This window comes from Ylistrum balloti, unplaced genomic scaffold (assembly GCF_031769215.1).
Source record: "Ylistrum balloti isolate Yb309-2 unplaced genomic scaffold, AGI_CSIRO_Ybal_v1 Utg371286, whole genome shotgun sequence".
Classification (NCBI taxonomy): Eukaryota; Metazoa; Mollusca; class Bivalvia; order Pectinida; family Pectinidae; genus Ylistrum; species Ylistrum balloti.
The window spans coordinates 47,663-67,160 of record NW_026782690.1 but is presented as its reverse complement, the minus strand read 5'-3'; the positions used below and the strand labels follow the sequence as shown (position 1 = coordinate 67,160).

The window sequence follows — 19,498 nt, the reverse complement described above, 5'->3', positions numbered from 1 at the left end:
TAAAATCACCTGTCACGTTTATGCTATCGGTTTCCCTCCATCTAATGCCTGACACTATACATTTCCCTTCGGAGCATGATGGGCCCACTCATAAATGAATTTTGAATGACTAAAAGAGGCGCGGAATAGCTGTCAATGAAGTCACTTTATGTCATGAAAGGTCTTATGCGTGGTGATTTCTTAGACAAATACACTTCATCAAATACAATTTATACATTTTTTGTGTGTTATTTTTTGTTCTTAATACATATCTTAGATATCATGTGCGACCATCCAGGTTTTCAATCGGTTTTACTCATTTACCAGTATGAAACTAAGAAATAAAAGAATAAAGGAAAAACTCTTTTCAAAGCTGAAAAAAAAATGTATACACACTACGTTAAATTACCTTTCATCTACCTTATATATAAAGTTGAGTTATCAGTTGGTAATTTTCAAGTACTACAATGGTCAATTAATGATGGTCTTGTATATGTGAGGTTACCGTATATATTATACCTTTGACTCCCCTACAGTATTTCCGGTGTTAGTCCGTAATTCAACTATTACTTCATCAGTGTTATAGGTAACGAAGAAAACTTTAAACACAGGGTTATCAGCGGCTTCTGTATCTTTTAGTGCTGCCATAACAGTCTCCGTGTTATCATCAAGTTCTAATTCACTTATCAATGCATCTCCACCGTATTTCATTGTTTTGTTCAAAACTGTGATTTCGATATTCTGACTATTTTGCTCCATTTCGATAGTAGTATGAGCACATGCTGAAAAAGAATAATTATTGCGATGGTATTACATGAACTTAAGGTGAACATACAGATATATCAATAATGACACAATTCATATGTAGAGAAGACTCAATATCGCACTTAAAACAATGTGATTACCAACAACTGTTCGGAGTACATCTTGATTAGTTTAGATGATCTGAGCACACGTGGACATTGCACAAGGTTTATTTGTGGAGACATTCGCTATTGAATTAAAGTTCAAAGACGTCTGCTCCTCAAGATCCGCAATTTTGTTAACAATGCGGAAATATCAATTCATTATTCCCTACTTTAAAAATTCCAACAACCTAACGGCTCCTTTTCCTATTTATAGCAAGCTAATATCGGAATTTTCATATGTTACCCGATTATTGTACTTTGTAGCAAATAGCTGATAAAGTAACGGTACCGTAGCTGTATAGTTTTTAACAAGAAACTCGGAAGGTCGGGTGACGCAGTAGTGACGCACTCGCGTTTCACCTAGCCGTCAGGGGGTCGATTCCCGGAATGAATGTGAAAAGGTAAGGGATCACCTGCCCGACCACGTGGGATTTCCCCGGGTGCTCCGGTTTTCTCCCACATTAAGATCCTTCGCGCACTTCTATTTGTGCCATCAAGAGTGATTAATTTAAGTTGGTGAAACTTGCTTCGCAGTTGTTGTAAAATGAATAAAGCTCACTATCATTAAAGAAACAAGGAACTACAACAACCTCTCGATTCATGCTGGAGGGTTCAAAACTCAGTCGGGACATTGTACTTTTTTATTATAAAACTGGTGTACACCAAATGTTTTACCAAAATATATTGCTGATTCACCAAGACTATTGTATCTTTTGTCACAGAATCCCAGTATTGGGGAACAGTGGCATTTTGGATACGTTAACATATATTTGGCAATCGACGGTTTTCTTGTAATCGAATGAATATCTATATAGTAATCCGACTATTTCTGTTAATGACCGTAGCGACTGTACAACAACTGAACAGACATTCAAGAATACGAAGAGCTAATTAATATTTTCAGCGTTTTAATAATAATTTATTGATGAGGAAAGATAATTTCTGATCCACACAAGTGAAATAAAGTGTTTTTTTTAAAACCAAGTGCTACTTACGTGTAGTAATTGCTGGACTGGTGGATAGAGTGCCTGTTTTAAAAGTAAACATTCTTTTCAACTAATGCCCAACATAGATGAGACTGAAAAAAAACATCTATATGCATATATTTTTAGAAATAATTACGTCTTTTCGCTTTTTGCCTTTTTCTGCATCTTATTTAATGCTTAGCGAGTTAATAAGTTCTTTCATCTATATGTATATATGGTTCATATCATAGAATTTCCTATGAATAATTTTACTGCTATGTGTATCTCTTTTTTTTTGTAAATGAATCAGCTGAAAGTACCAGTGGTAAATGTGGTTACGGCCGGTGTTGTCGTTGTAGGCGCTGAACGTCTTGTTGATGATGTAGTGACAGTTGTTTCCCCTGTCACTGGTGTTGTTATCTGTGTACCAATGGTTGTGGTTACCTCTGTAGATGATAAAACAGTATCAACTTTAGGTATCGCGCAGCTTAGTCAATAAATATATAGACTACAATTTGGAATGGTGTGAAAAATAACAATTTCCTTTAAATATCTCAGTTTCCCTTGGGGAAATATGTTTACGTTCTATTAATTAGCCACTGAGGTTCGTATTAAGTGGAGTTAATTGTCTTTACATATTTCAAATATTCGTAATAATGTTCATCTGATTCTTAAATAATTCATCAAAAAATGAAACAACGATTTGTTTTAAATCTCAATTATAACAAATGCTATATGCGATAATAGATCAAGTAATTCTTACGAAATTCCGCGTTGTTTTCCGTTTCCAAAAATAGTCAATGCATGAGCTAATCACGAGATGTGGGAATTACCAGTATATCGGTAAAAATCGATAATATCCTTAACTAACCATGTAATGGTGGTAATATGTTGAAAGTGACGTATTACTTTGCTTTAATCATGATAATGCTTATAACATTTGCTGATACTTTGATATTAGATATGAAGCTAGTTGTCAGATTGTGGTCGGTGAGCATAACGGATAGCCGGTATTCTCAAAGCACGACCTTAATGCAATTATTTTGCTCTTACCTTGTTTTTCCATGCAACCAACTATTTTAGTTATTTGGAATATAGGCTCACTTCCATCAGTAGCAGGTGATATCAAGAATACCAATTCGTTCATATTTGTAATTTTGCCGTCAAAGTGAATGTCATTTGATGTGTTATCGGATGAAAACGTCGAAGTCTGGATAAAAAAAGGAGTAGAACATGACTTATAAACTAACTAAAACATCAAGATACGATATAATGATTCTTAATAAGATGATTTCACATTGAAAGTATAGTTTGTATTTAATGTACGTGATAAGTTATCATAACAGGAATGCAAAATTTTAATTAATTTTCAAAATTGTTACTTTCGTAGTCGCTGATTAAACAGGTGGACGTAAAACTATGAAATTAAACTATAGTCTAACAGATTGATTAAATGCATAAAACATTTATAATCCATCTAAAGAAACTCAGGAATCGTCGCATGTATTTATCGCGATAACGATTTTATACTTCTACTCCTGCACAAAAAAAGAACATTACGGTATGAGTCTTTGGATTAGAAATGGTTATATTATGATGGTGTAACGGATCTGATCCAATTTTTCAAATACTTACCATGAGTGGTTTATCCTGATACATCACAGTATAGTTAAGTTCAGCAAAAGTCACAGATAAGGTATATAAGGTTGCGCTCTGGAAGTGTAGTGTCAGTTCCACTTGGTTGTCAGAGTTTCGTGCAGCTCCTGCTAGGTTACCGGAAGCCAATGGTGACGAATATTCTCCGTCGCTATCGGTAAGCAACACATATTCCTTGGCATTTATGCTTGTTACGATCGTTAATATACATGCTGAAAGTAAAATACAATACACTCTCATGGTCACACTCAGTCATTACATCAGGAAATTATCGATAAAATAAACGAAATGCGCTGTAACCTACTCTTAGAAATAAAGGCTGTCTAATATGAAATATACCTATTTTTACCTTAAAAAAACAAAATATGAGGGATCGATCAAAGTACCTTTTTTAAAATATCATGATTTTTAAAGAAATATATTGGATCTCTTCATATCCACTATAATTCAATTTATTTTGAGAAAGATCAACTAACATATTTAAAGGCTTTCTCTTTAACATGAACCAACATGGATCTTCCCAATATGACAGAAACAGAGTATGGCTGATTTTGTTATTATTTTTAGTTGGTTTAAGAAATGTTACGTACATTCTAGTTTGAATGCTGATGATATTATTGATATTAAAATATAAATAAGATCAAATGATTACATCTCGATGATGATTGTGAAATAATAATTTATATCTATGCTACAAAGAACACCCATTGACGTGTCATGCTAAATGCTTAGCAAGTAGGAAGGTAATATATATAGCTATATTCGTATCAGCAGAAGAAATATTCTGACCTGTTGATTCAAAACATGCCTCTATCTTCAGTTTTGAAATTTTCATTTTCTCTTGTTTGTCGTCGCCCTTTTTCAACGAAATAACGATTTCGTGACCTTTTGTGCCGTTAAAATTCACCGTAACCGTTCCTGTCGGTTGATCTGGACGCACCTTTAAATTGAAAAAGGAAATAATCGGAATGAGCAATAGACGTCAACCACTTAGATACATACATATCTATTAACTTTTTTGTAAGGAACCTAATTTGAAAATGACAAATTGCTAGACTATCTATTAAATTCTGAAAACGAAATCTGTTTAATATGACAACATTTAGAAATTCGGTCACAAACTTTCTGGGTCTCAAAAACTTGTTTTTTAATCGTTTGTCAGAGTCATGGGTTAAGCAGTATGAGCTCATTTTATCATGCACGAATGCACGTACATGCATTGCCTGTTTTGTTTGATAGCACTTCATGTGAGACAGCGTATTTTTCACAAAAGCTAATCCCTCAACACTCGCGCTGTCATTTAAGCAGTCAGTTTCTTTTAAACTATGGTGCGGGCATAACAGTTTGGTTTCCCTTGTTACAATATATTTTTTGTTTATCCACCAGGAATTTCCGACATCTCCCCATAAAGATCTTTACAACCTATGTTGATTAAAAATATCGAAACAAAAATATAGCCAAAAAATATTTCAATGTAAATGAAAAGTGTTTACTGTTGTTAAGCTTTTTCTATGAAATGTGTCTCGGATCATTTTAACCTAATCTGATGACGATCATCAGACAGTTGGTCTCCAAGTAAAATCTAAATAAAATTGAAAATTCACTCTGCGACGCTGATTGTGGTCTCGAGACCAGGTACTTCTCTAGTATTCATCTAGGTGCACACACACCAGCGACACCTCTTATTTGTTTTATCAGGATCGGCGGAAAATGCCTAGACAAATAGCTCTTCACCAACTCTCCACTGACCCAAATGCTTCTCTTTATAATCCAACAGTACTCTCTCTGACTAATGGTGCAATAAAATCACCTGTCACGTTTATGCTATCGGTTTCCCTCCATCTAATGCCTGACACTATACATTTCCCTTCGGAGCATGATGGGCCCACTCATAAATGAATTTTGAATGACTAAAAGAGGCGCGGAATAGCTGTCAATGAAGTCACTTTATGTCATGAAAGGTCTTATGCGTGGTGATTTCTTAGACAAATACACTTCATCAAATACAATTTATACATTTTTTGTGTGTTATTTTTTGTTCTTAATACATATCTTAGATATCATGTGCGACCATCCAGGTTTTCAATCGGTTTTACTCATTTACCAGTATGAAACTAAGAAATAAAAGAATAAAGGAAAAACTCTTTTCAAAGCTGAAAAAAAATGTATACACACTACGTTAAATTACCTTTCATCTACCTTATATATAAAGTTGAGTTATCAGTTGGTAATTTTCAAGTACTACAATGGTCAATTAATGATGGTCTTGTATATGTGAGGTTACCGTATATATTATACCTTTGACTCCCCTACAGTATTTCCGGTGTTAGTCCGTAATTCAACTATTACTTCATCAGTGTTATAGGTAACGAAGAAAACTTTAAACACAGGGTTATCAGCGGCTTCTGTATCTTTTAGTGCTGCCATAACAGTCTCCGTGTTATCATCAAGTTCTAATTCACTTATCAATGCATCTCCACCGTATTTCATTGTTTTGTTCAAAACTGTGATTTCGATATTCTGACTATTTTGCTCCATTTCGATAGTAGTATGAGCACATGCTGAAAAAGAATAATTATTGCGATGGTATTACATGAACTTAAGGTGAACATACAGATATATCAATAATGACACAATTCATATGTAGAGAAGACTCAATATCGCACTTAAAACAATGTGATTACCAACAACTGTTCGGAGTACATCTTGATTAGTTTAGATGATCTGAGCACACGTGGACATTGCACAAGGTTTATTTGTGGCGACATTCGCTATTGAATTAAAGTTCAAAGACGTCTGCTCCTCAAGATCCGCAATTTTGTTAACAATGCGGAAATATCAATTCATTATTCCCTACTTTAAAAATTCCAACAACCTAACGGCTCCTTTTCCTATTTATAGCAAGCTAATATCGGAATTTTCATATGTTACCCGATTATTGTACTTTGTAGCAAATAGCTGATAAAGTAACGGTACCGTAGCTGTATAGTTTTTAACAAGAAACTCGGAAGGTCGGGTGACGCAGTAGTGACGCACTCGCGTTTCACCTAGCCTTCAGGGGGTCGATTCCCGGAATGAATGTGAAAAGGTAAGGGATCACCTGCCCGACCACGTGGGATTTCCCCGGGTGCTCCGGTTTTCTCCTACATTAAGATCCTTCGCGCACTTCTATTTGTGCCATCAAGAGTGATTAATTTAAGTTGGTGAAACTTGCTTCGCAGTTGTTGTAAAATGAATAAAGCTCACTATCATTAAAGAAACAAGGAACTACAACAACCTCTCGATTCATGCTGGAGGGTTCAAAACTCAGTCGGGACATTGTACTTTTTTATTATAAAACTGGTGTACACCAAATGTTTTACCAAAATATATTGCTGATTCACCAAGACTATTGTATCTTTTGTCACAGAATCCCAGTATTGGGGAACAGTGGCATTTTGGATACGTTAACATATATTTGGCAATCGACGGTTTTCTTGTAATCGAATTAATATCTATATAGTAATCCGACTATTTCTGTTAATGACCGTAGCGACTGTACAACAACTGAACAGACATTCAAGAATACGAAGAGCTAATTAATATTTTCAGCGTTTTAATAATAATTTATTGATGAGGAAAGATAATTTCTGATCCACACAAGTGAAATAAAGTGGGTTTTTTAAAACCAAGTGCTACTTACGTGTAGTAATTGCTGGACTGGTGGATAGAGTGCCTGTTTTAAAAGTAAACATTCTTTTCAACTAATGCCCAACATAGATGAGACTGAAAAAAAACATCTATATGCATATATTTTTAGAAATAATTACGTCTTTTCGCTTTTTGCCTTTTTCTGCATCTTATTTAATGCTTAGCGAGTTAATAAGTTCTTTCATCTATATGTATATATGGTTCATATCATAGGATTTCCTATGAATAATTTTACTGCTATGTGAATCTCTTTTTTTTTGTAAATGAATCAGCTGAAAGTACCAGTGGTAAATGTGGTTACGGCCGGTGTTGTCGTTGTAGGCGCTGAACGTCTTGTTGATGATGTAGTGACAGTTGTTTCCCCTGTCACTGGTGTTGTTATCTGTGTACCAATGGTTGTGGTTACCTCTGTAGATGATAAAACAGTATCAACTTTAGGTATCGCGCAGCTTAGTCAATAAATATATAGACTACAATTTGGAATGGTGTGAAAAATAACAATTTCCTTTAAATATCTCAGTTTCCCTTGGGGAAATATGTTTACGTTCTATTAATTAGCCACTGAGGTTCGTATTAAGTGGAGTTAATTGTCTTTACATATTTCAAATATTCGTAATAATGTTCATCTGATTCTTAAATAATTCATCAAAAAATGAAACAACGATTTGTTTTAAATCTCAATTATAACAAATGCTATATGCGATAATAGATCAAGTAATTCTTACGAAATTCCGCGTTGTTTTCCGTTTCCAAAAATAGTCAATGCATGAGCTAATCACGAGATGTGGGAATTACCAGTATATCGGTAAAAATCGATAATATCCTTAACTAACCATGTAATGGTGGTAATATGTTGAAAGTGACGTATTACTTTGCTTTAATCATGATAATGCTTATAACATTTGCTGATACTTTGATATTAGATATGAAGCTAGTTGTCAGATTGTGGTCGGTGAGCATAACGGATAGCCGGTATTCTCAAAGCACGACCTTAATGCAATTATTTTGCTCTTACCTTGTTTTTCCATGCAACCAACTATTTTAGTTATTTGGAATATAGGCTCACTTCCATCAGTAGCAGGTGATATCAAGAATACCAATTCGTTCATATTTGTAATTTTGCCGTCAAAGTGAATGTCATTTGATGTGTTATCGGATGAAAACGTCGAAGTCTGGATAAAAAAAGGAGTAGAACATGACTTATAAACTAACTAAAACATCAAGATACGATATAATGATTCTTAATAAGATGATTTCACATTGAAAGTATAGTTTGTATTTAATGTACGTGATAAGTTATCATAACAGGAATGCAAAATTTTAATTAATTTTCAAAATTGTTACTTTCGTAGTCGCTGATTAAACAGGTGGACGTAAAACTATGAAATTAAACTATAGTCTAACAGATTGATTAAATGCATAAAACATTTATAATCCATCTAAAGAAACTCAGGAATCGTCGCATGTATTTATCGCGATAACGATTTTATACTTCTACTCCTGCACAAAAAACGAACATTACGGTATGAGTCTTTGGATTAGAAATGGTTATATTATGATGATGGTGTAACGGATCTGATCCAATTTTTCAAATACTTACCATGAGTGGTTTATCCTGATACATCACAGTATAGTTAAGTTCAGCAAAAGTCACAGATAAGGTATATAAGGTTGCGCTCTGGAAGTGTAGTGTCAGTTCCACTTGGTTGTCAGAGTTTCGTGCAGCTCCTGCTAGGTTACCGGAAGCCAATGGTGACGAATATTCTCCGTCGCTATCGGTAAGCAACACATATTCCTTGGCATTTATGCTTGTTACGATCGTTAATATACATGCTGAAAGTAAAATACAATACACTCTCATGGTCACACTCAGTCATTACATCAGGAAATTATCGATAAAATAAACGAAATGCGCTGTAACCTATTCTTAGAAATAAAGGCTGTCTAATATGAAATATACCTATTTTTACCTTAAAAAAACAAAATATGAGGGATCGATCAAAGTACCTTTTTTAAAATATCATGATTTTTAAAGAAATATATTGGATCTCTTCATATCCACTATAATTCAATTTATTTTGAGAAAGATCAACTAACATATTTAAAGGCTTTCTCTTTAACATGAACCAACATGGATCTTCCCAATATGACAGAAACAGAGTATGGCTGATTTTGTTATTATTTTTAGTTGGTTTAAGAAATGTTACGTACATTCTAGTTTGAATGCTGATGATATTATTGATATTAAAATATAAATAAGATCAAATGATTACATCTCGATGATGATTGTGAAATAATAATTTATATCTATGCTACAAAGAACACCCATTGACGTGTCATGCTAAATGCTTAGCAAGTAGGAAGGTAATATATATAGCTATATTCGTATCAGCAGAAGAAATATTCTGACCTGTTGATTCAAAACATGCCTCTATCTTCAGTTTTGAAATTTTCATTTTCTCTTGTTTGTCGTCGCCCTTTTTCAACGAAATAACGATTTCGTGACCTTTTGTGCCGTTAAAATTCACCGTAACCGTTCCTGTCGGTTGATCTGGACGCACCTTTAAATTGAAAAAGGAAATAATCGGAATGAGCAATAGACGTCAACCACTTAGATACATACATATCTATTAACTTTTTTGTAAGGAACCTAATTTGAAAATGACAAATTGCTAGACTATCTATTAAATTCTGAAAACGAAATCTGTTTAATATGACAACATTTAGAAATTCGGTCACAAACTTTCTGGGTCTCAAAAACTTGTTTTTTAATCGTTTGTCAGAGTCATGGGTTAAGCAGTATGAGCTCATTTTATCATGCACGAATGCACGTACATGCATTGCCTGTTTTGTTTGATAGCACTTCATGTGAGACAGCGTATTTTTCACAAAAGCTAATCCCTCAACACTCGCGCTGTCATTTAAGCAGTCAGTTTCTTTTAAACTATGGTGCGGGCATAACAGTTTGGTTTCCCTTGTTACAATATATTTTTTGTTTATCCACCAGGAATTTCCGACATCTCCCCATAAAGATCTTTACAACCTATGTTGATTAAAAATATCGAAACAAAAATATAGCCAAAAAATATTTCAATGTAAATGAAAAGTGTTTACTGTTGTTAAGCTTTTTCTATGAAATGTGTCTCGGATCATTTTAACCTAATCTGATGACGATCATCAGACAGTTGGTCTCCAAGTAAAATCTAAATAAAATTGAAAATTCACTCTGCGACGCTGATTGTGGTCTCGAGACCAGGTACTTCTCTAGTATTCATCTAGGTGCACACACACCAGCGACACCTCTTATTTGTTTTATCAGGATCGGCGGAAAATGCCTAGACAAATAGCTCTTCACCAACTCTCCACTGACCCAAATGCTTCTCTTTATAATCCAACAGTACTCTCTCTGACTAATGGTGCAATAAAATCACCTGTCACGTTTATGCTATCGGTTTCCCTCCATCTAATGCCTGACACTATACATTTCCCTTCGGAGCATGATGGGCCCACTCATAAATGAATTTTGAATGACTAAAAGAGGCGCGGAATAGCTGTCAATGAAGTCACTTTATGTCATGAAAGGTCTTATGCGTGGTGATTTCTTAGACAAATACACTTCATCAAATACAATTTATACATTTTTTGTGTGTTATTTTTTGTTCTTAATACATATCTTAGATATCATGTGCGACCATCCAGGTTTTCAATCGGTTTTACTCATTTACCAGTATGAAACTAAGAAATAAAAGAATAAAGGAAAAACTCTTTTCAAAGCTGAAAAAAAATGTATACACACTACGTTAAATTACCTTTCATCTACCTTATATATAAAGTTGAGTTATCAGTTGGTAATTTTCAAGTACTACAATGGTCAATTAATGATGGTCTTGTATATGTGAGGTTACCGTATATATTATACCTTTGACTCCCCTACAGTATTTCCGGTGTTAGTCCGTAATTCAACTATTACTTCATCAGTGTTATAGGTAACGAAGAAAACTTTAAACACAGGGTTATCAGCGGCTTCTGTATCTTTTAGTGCTGCCATAACAGTCTCCGTGTTATCATCAAGTTCTAATTCACTTATCAATGCATCTCCACCGTATTTCATTGTTTTGTTCAAAACTGTGATTTCGATATTCTGACTATTTTGCTCCATTTCGATAGTAGTATGAGCACATGCTGAAAAAGAATAATTATTGCGATGGTATTACATGAACTTAAGGTGAACATACAGATATATCAATAATGACACAATTCATATGTAGAGAAGACTCAATATCGCACTTAAAACAATGTGATTACCAACAACTGTTCGGAGTACATCTTGATTAGTTTAGATGATCTGAGCACACGTGGACATTGCACAAGGTTTATTTGTGGAGACATTCGCTATTGAATTAAAGTTCAAAGACGTCTGCTCCTCAAGATCCGCAATTTTGTTAACAATGCGGAAATATCAATTCATTATTCCCTACTTTAAAAATTCCAACAACCTAACGGCTCCTTTTCCTATTTATAGCAAGCTAATATCGGAATTTTCATATGTTACCCGATTATTGTACTTTGTAGCAAATAGCTGATAAAGTAACGGTACCGTAGCTGTATAGTTTTTAACAAGAAACTCGGAAGGTCGGGTGACGCAGTAGTGACGCACTCGCGTTTCACCTAGCCTTCAGGGGGTCGATTCCCGGAATGAATGTGAAAAGGTAAGGGATCACCTGCCCGACCACGTGGGATTTCCCCGGGTGCTCCGGTTTTCTCCTACATTAAGATCCTTCGCGCACTTCTATTTGTGCCATCAAGAGTGATTAATTTAAGTTGGTGAAACTTGCTTCGCAGTTGTTGTAAAATGAATAAAGCTCACTATCATTAAAGAAACAAGGAACTACAACAACCTCTCGATTCATGCTGGAGGGTTCAAAACTCAGTCGGGACATTGTACTTTTTTATTATAAAACTGGTGTACACCAAATGTTTTACCAAAATATATTGCTGATTCACCAAGACTATTGTATCTTTTGTCACAGAATCCCAGTATTGGGGAACAGTGGCATTTTGGATACGTTAACATATATTTGGCAATCGACGGTTTTCTTGTAATCGAATTAATATCTATATAGTAATCCGACTATTTCTGTTAATGACCGTAGCGACTGTACAACAACTGAACAGACATTCAAGAATACGAAGAGCTAATTAATATTTTCAGCGTTTTAATAATAATTTATTGATGAGGAAAGATAATTTCTGATCCACACAAGTGAAATAAAGTGGGTTTTTTAAAACCAAGTGCTACTTACGTGTAGTAATTGCTGGACTGGTGGATAGAGTGCCTGTTTTAAAAGTAAACATTCTTTTCAACTAATGCCCAACATAGATGAGACTGAAAAAAAACATCTATATGCATATATTTTTAGAAATAATTACGTCTTTTCGCTTTTTGCCTTTTTCTGCATCTTATTTAATGCTTAGCGAGTTAATAAGTTCTTTCATCTATATGTATATATGGTTCATATCATAGAATTTCCTATGAATAATTTTACTGCTATGTGAATCTCTTTTTTTTTGTAAATGAATCAGCTGAAAGTACCAGTGGTAAATGTGGTTACGGCCGGTGTTGTCGTTGTAGGCGCTGAACGTCTTGTTGATGATGTAGTGACAGTTGTTTCCCCTGTCACTGGTGTTGTTATCTGTGTACCAATGGTTGTGGTTACCTCTGTAGATGATAAAACAGTATCAACTTTAGGTATCGCGCAGCTTAGTCAATAAATATATAGACTACAATTTGGAATGGTGTGAAAAATAACAATTTCCTTTAAATATCTCAGTTTCCCTTGGGGAAATATGTTTACGTTCTATTAATTAGCCACTGAGGTTCGTATTAAGTGGAGTTAATTGTCTTTACATATTTCAAATATTCGTAATAATGTTCATCTGATTCTTAAATAATTCATCAAAAAATGAAACAACGATTTGTTTTAAATCTCAATTATAACAAATGCTATATGCGATAATAGATCAAGTAATTCTTACGAAATTCCGCGTTGTTTTCCGTTTCCAAAAATAGTCAATGCATGAGCTAATCACGAGATGTGGGAATTACCAGTATATCGGTAAAAATCGATAATATCCTTAACTAACCATGTAATGGTGGTAATATGTTGAAAGTGACGTATTACTTTGCTTTAATCATGATAATGCTTATAACATTTGCTGATACTTTGATATTAGATATGAAGCTAGTTGTCAGATTGTGGTCGGTGAGCATAACGGATAGCCGGTATTCTCAAAGCACGACCTTAATGCAATTATTTTGCTCTTACCTTGTTTTTCCATGCAACCAACTATTTTAGTTATTTGGAATATAGGCTCACTTCCATCAGTAGCAGGTGATATCAAGAATACCAATTCGTTCATATTTGTAATTTTGCCGTCAAAGTGAATGTCATTTGATGTGTTATCGGATGAAAACGTCGAAGTCTGGATAAAAAAAGGAGTAGAACATGACTTATAAACTAACTAAAACATCAAGATACGATATAATGATTCTTAATAAGATGATTTCACATTGAAAGTATAGTTTGTATTTAATGTACGTGATAAGTTATCATAACAGGAATGCAAAATTTTAATTAATTTTCAAAATTGTTACTTTCGTAGTCGCTGATTAAACAGGTGGACGTAAAACTATGAAATTAAACTATAGTCTAACAGATTGATTAAATGCATAAAACATTTATAATCCATCTAAAGAAACTCAGGAATCGTCGCATGTATTTATCGCGATAACGATTTTATACTTCTACTCCTGCACAAAAAACGAACATTACGGTATGAGTCTTTGGATTAGAAATGGTTATATTATGATGATGGTGTAACGGATCTGATCCAATTTTTCAAATACTTACCATGAGTGGTTTATCCTGATACATCACAGTATAGTTAAGTTCAGCAAAAGTCACAGATAAGGTATATAAGGTTGCGCTCTGGAAGTGTAGTGTCAGTTCCACTTGGTTGTCAGAGTTTCGTGCAGCTCCTGCTAGGTTACCGGAAGCCAATGGTGACGAATATTCTCCGTCGCTATCGGTAAGCAACACATATTCCTTGGCATTTATGCTTGTTACGATCGTTAATATACATGCTGAAAGTAAAATACAATACACTCTCATGGTCACACTCAGTCATTACATCAGGAAATTATCGATAAAATAAACGAAATGCGCTGTAACCTATTCTTAGAAATAAAGGCTGTCTAATATGAAATATACCTATTTTTACCTTAAAAAAACAAAATATGAGGGATCGATCAAAGTACCTTTTTTAAAATATCATGATTTTTAAAGAAATATATTGGATCTCTTCATATCCACTATAATTCAATTTATTTTGAGAAAGATCAACTAACATATTTAAAGGCTTTCTCTTTAACATGAACCAACATGGATCTTCCCAATATGACAGAAACAGAGTATGGCTGATTTTGTTATTATTTTTAGTTGGTTTAAGAAATGTTACGTACATTCTAGTTTGAATGCTGATGATATTATTGATATTAAAATATAAATAAGATCAAATGATTACATCTCGATGATGATTGTGAAATAATAATTTATATCTATGCTACAAAGAACACCCATTGACGTGTCATGCTAAATGCTTAGCAAGTAGGAAGGTAATATATATAGCTATATTCGTATCAGCAGAAGAAATATTCTGACCTGTTGATTCAAAACATGCCTCTATCTTCAGTTTTGAAATTTTCATTTTCTCTTGTTTGTCGTCGCCCTTTTTCAACGAAATAACGATTTCGTGACCTTTTGTGCCGTTAAAATTCACCGTAACCGTTCCTGTCGGTTGATCTGGACGCACCTTTAAATTGAAAAAGGAAATAATCGGAATGAGCAATAGACGTCAACCACTTAGATACATACATATCTATTAACTTTTTTGTAAGGAACCTAATTTGAAAATGACAAATTGCTAGACTATCTATTAAATTCTGAAAACGAAATCTGTTTAATATGACAACATTTAGAAATTCGGTCACAAACTTTCTGGGTCTCAAAAACTTGTTTTTTAATCGTTTGTCAGAGTCATGGGTTAAGCAGTATGAGCTCATTTTATCATGCACGAATGCACGTACATGCATTGCCTGTTTTGTTTGATAGCACTTCATGTGAGACAGCGTATTTTTCACAAAAGCTAATTCCTCAACACTCGCGCTGTCATTTAAGCAGTCAGTTTCTTTTAAACTATGGTGCGGGCATAACAGTTTGGTTTCCCTTGTTACAATATATTTTTTGTTTATCCACCAGGAATTTCCGACATCTCCCCATAAAGATCTTTACAACCTATGTTGATTAAAAATATCGAAACAAAAATATAGCCAAAAAATATTTCAATGTAAATGAAAAGTGTTTACTGTTGTTAAGCTTTTTCTATGAAATGTGTCTCGGATCATTTTAACCTAATCTGATGACGATCATCAGACAGTTGGTCTCCAAGTAAAATCTAAATAAAATTGAAAATTCACTCTGCGACGCTGATTGTGGTCTCGAGACCAGGTACTTCTCTAGTATTCATCTAGGTGCACACACACCAGCGACACCTCTTATTTGTTTTATCAGGATCGGCGGAAAATGCCAGACAAATAGCTCCACCAACTCTCCACTGACCCAAATGCTTCTCTTTATAATCCAACAGTACTCTCTCTGACTAATGGTGCAATAAAATCACCTGTCACGTTTATGCTATCGGTTTCCCTCCATCTAATGCCTGACACTATACATTTCCCTTCGGAGCATGATGGGCCCACTCATAAATGAATTTTGAATGACTAAAAGAGGCGCGGAATAGCTGTCAATGAAGTCACTTTATGTCATGAAAGGTCTTATGTGTGGTGATTTCTTAGTACACTTCATCAAATACAATTTATACATTTTTTTGTGTGTTATTTTTTGTTCTTAATACATATCTTAGATATCATGTGCGACCATCCAGGTTTTCAATCGGTTTTACTCATTTACCAGTATGAAACTAAGAAATAAAAGAATAAAGGAAAAACTCTTTTCAAAGCTGAAAAAAAAATGTATACACACTACGTTAAATTACCTTTCATCTACCTTATATATAAAGTTGAGTTATCAGTTGGTAATTTTCAAGTACTACAATGGTCAATTAATGATGGTCTTGTATATGTGAGGTTACCGTATATATTATACCTTTGACTCCCCTACAGTATTTCCGGTGTTAGTCCGTAATTCAACTATTACTTCATCAGTGTTATAGGTAACGAAGAAAACTTTAAACACAGGGTTATCAGCGGCTTCTGTATCTTTTAGTGCTGCCATAACAGTCTCCGTGTTATCATCAAGTTCTAATTCACTTATCAATGCATCTCCACCGTATTTCATTGTTTTGTTCAAAACTGTGATTTCGATATTCTGACTATTTTGCTCCATTTCGATAGTAGTATGAGCACATGCTGAAAAAGAATAATTATTGCGATGGTATTACATGAACTTAAGGTGAACATACAGATATATCAATAATGACACAATTCATATGTAGAGAAGACTCAATATCGCACTTAAAACAATGTGATTACCAACAACTGTTCGGAGTACATCTTGATTAGTTTAGATGATCTGAGCACACGTGGACATTGCACAAGGTTTATTTGTGGAGACATTCGCTATTGAATTAAAGTTCAAAGACGTCTGCTCCTCAAGATCCGCAATTTTGTTAACAATGCGGAAATATCAATTCATTATTCCCTACTTTAAAAATTCCAACAACCTAACGGCTCCTTTTCCTATTTATAGCAAGCTAATATCGGAATTTTCATATGTTACCCGATTATTGTACTTTGTAGCAAATAGCTGATAAAGTAACGGTACCGTAGCTGTATAGTTTTTAACAAGAAACTCGGAAGGTCGGGTGACGCAGTAGTGACGCACTCGCGTTTCACCTAGCCGTCAGGAGGTCGATTCCCGGAATGAATGTGAAAAGGTAAGGGATCACCTGCCCGACCACGTGGGATTTCCCCGGGTACTCCGGTTTCCTCCCACATTAAGATCCTTCGCGCACTTCTATTTGTGCCATCAAGAGTGATTAATTTAAGTTGGTGAAACTTGCTTCGCAGTTGTTGTAAAATGAATAAAGCTCACTATCATTAAAGAAACAAGGAACTACAACAACCTCTCGATTCATGCTGGAGGGTTCAAAACTCAGTCGGGACATTGTACTTTTTTTATTATAAAACTGGTGTACACCAAATGTTTTACCAAAATATATTGCTGATTCACCAAGACTATTGTATCTTTTGTCACAGAATCCCAGTATTGGGGAACAGTGGCATTTTGGATACGTTAACATATATTTGGCAATCGACGGTTTTCTTGTAATCGAATGAATATCTATATAGTAATCCGACTATTTCTGTTAATGACCGTAGCGACTGTACAACAACTGAACAGACATTCAAGAATACGAAGAGCTAATTAATATTTTCAGCGTTTTAATAATAATTTATTGATGAGGAAAGATAATTTCTGATCCACACAAGTGAAATAAAGTGGGTTTTTTAAAACCAAGTGCTACTTACGTGTAGTAATTGCTGGACTGGTGGATAGAGTGCCTGTTTTAAAAGTAAACATTCTTTTCAACTAATGCCCAACATAGATGAGACTGAATCAAAACATTTATATGCATTTATTTTTAGAAATCATTACGTCTTTTCGGTTTTTGCCTTTTTTGCATCTTATTTAATGCTTAGCGAGTAAATAAGTTCTTTCATCTATATGTATATATGGTTTTCCTATGAATAATTTTACTGCTATATGAATCTCTTTTTTTTTTTTTGTAAATGAATCAACTGAAAGTACCAGTGGTAAATGTGGTTACGGCCGGTGTTGTCGTTGTAGGCGCTGAACTTCTTGTTGATGATGTAGTGACAGTTGTTTCCCCTGTCACTGGTGTTGTAACCTGTGTACCAATGGTTGTGGTTACCTCTGTAGATGATAAAACAGTATCAACTTTAGGTATCGCGCAGCTTAGTCAATAAATATATAGCCTACAAACAACCTCACTTTCCAAGGGGATAATACTCTGTCCTATGTAACAACGATCTATCTCGAATTTCTCACTAACAACAGTATTCACTCACTGGACTGGCCATCATACAGTCGCGGCCTATCCCTTATTTAGCACTGAGGGGACCAGCTAGATAATCAAGTACGACCCCCCCCCCCCCCTTCCCCCTTTGTTACTCTGGCCCAACAGAGAACAGCCCTCTTGGAAGAATGGGCCAACATCCCAATGAGAAGGATAAACTCAATCATGAACTCCATGCCTGAGAGAATCAGGGCAGTGGCTAGAGCCAATAGGGAAAATACCCGTTATTGAATAGCCAGCTCCCACAATCAGTCCATCTCGATTTCAGATCACAGAGATCAATCCCTTCAATTACTCCTAAATCTCTTACCAAGTACAAATCGTTAATTTTGCAGTTTGTTTTGTATGGATAAATCTTCACTATGTCTTTAAAATATTGAACATTATACTCGATGTCTTGCCCAATATCATGTTCAAATTTTACCATGAGATTTTTCATCAGTTGAGTATAGTCACCTGGCTATGAATGTAATGTGCTCCAATTGTCTAGCCCAAAACATATATGATATTGCAGACAAAAAGTCGTAGCTCGTGTGGCTTCAGTTCGTTAAAATCACCCTCAGTTCCTTGTATGGATACCGACGATGATTAAAAATATACAGGATCTCGAACTGATTCAAAGTTGTAGACGTTAATATATCAAAGTACTATACTGCGTCTTCTGATTACCACGAGACGTCGTAGGAATGTACAAGCTATTTCGTCAGAAAGAAGCTAAATTTGTAATATTGCGATGTATAGGTTCGAAATCTTTGATATTTCTGTATATTGATGTAATCTATTGTACTTTAAAAGGTCTCAAAGTGAACAATGATGTCCTTATATGTCATGAATCAAACTAAGTTAAATGACAAGTAATAACTGTATGTACCTTGTGATGATGGTAGTGTTGAAGTTTGTGGTAATGTCGATGATGTACTCACTGCTGTGGAAACACCCCCACCTAGAATTCATAGGCAAGAGTTAGAAAGTATTCCTCCTCACGATAATCAATTGAAAAATAGTTATATATGGAACTGTGTTTCTTGTGAACAGATATATGGGTATACATTCTGATGACTATATCAATGCCGAAGGGTACTTCAGTTTCTATCGGGAAGAAAATTATACATATTATGTATA

General features: G+C 34.6%; 1 protein-coding gene across 1 annotated transcript in view; it reads right to left on the bottom strand.

The window, feature by feature from the left end:
* LOC132561819 (mucin-2-like) overlaps positions 1-18,119 on the bottom strand; it is a 40,285-nt gene extending 22,166 nt beyond the window's left edge. Inside the window, exons 1-21 of the mRNA XM_060226519.1 lie at positions 18,088-18,119; positions 17,808-17,840; positions 16,423-16,685; positions 14,920-15,070; positions 14,110-14,342; positions 13,525-13,681; positions 12,792-12,917; positions 12,502-12,534; positions 11,118-11,380; positions 9,609-9,759; positions 8,799-9,031; positions 8,214-8,370; positions 7,481-7,606; positions 7,191-7,223; positions 5,807-6,069; positions 4,298-4,448; positions 3,488-3,720; positions 2,906-3,062; positions 2,173-2,298; positions 1,883-1,915; positions 499-761 (exon numbers count right to left, since the gene is read on the bottom strand). Of these exons, the coding sequence (XP_060082502.1) occupies positions 499-761; positions 1,883-1,915; positions 2,173-2,298; positions 2,906-3,062; positions 3,488-3,720; positions 4,298-4,448; positions 5,807-6,069; positions 7,191-7,223; positions 7,481-7,606; positions 8,214-8,370; positions 8,799-9,031; positions 9,609-9,759; positions 11,118-11,380; positions 12,502-12,534; positions 12,792-12,917; positions 13,525-13,681; positions 14,110-14,342; positions 14,920-15,070; positions 16,423-16,662 (3,129 nt within the window). The 5' untranslated portion in view covers positions 16,663-16,685; positions 17,808-17,840; positions 18,088-18,119. The remainder of the gene's footprint in view (positions 1-498; positions 762-1,882; positions 1,916-2,172; positions 2,299-2,905; positions 3,063-3,487; positions 3,721-4,297; positions 4,449-5,806; positions 6,070-7,190; positions 7,224-7,480; positions 7,607-8,213; positions 8,371-8,798; positions 9,032-9,608; positions 9,760-11,117; positions 11,381-12,501; positions 12,535-12,791; positions 12,918-13,524; positions 13,682-14,109; positions 14,343-14,919; positions 15,071-16,422; positions 16,686-17,807; positions 17,841-18,087) is intronic.
* Positions 18,120-19,498: the final 1,379 nt, after the last annotated feature.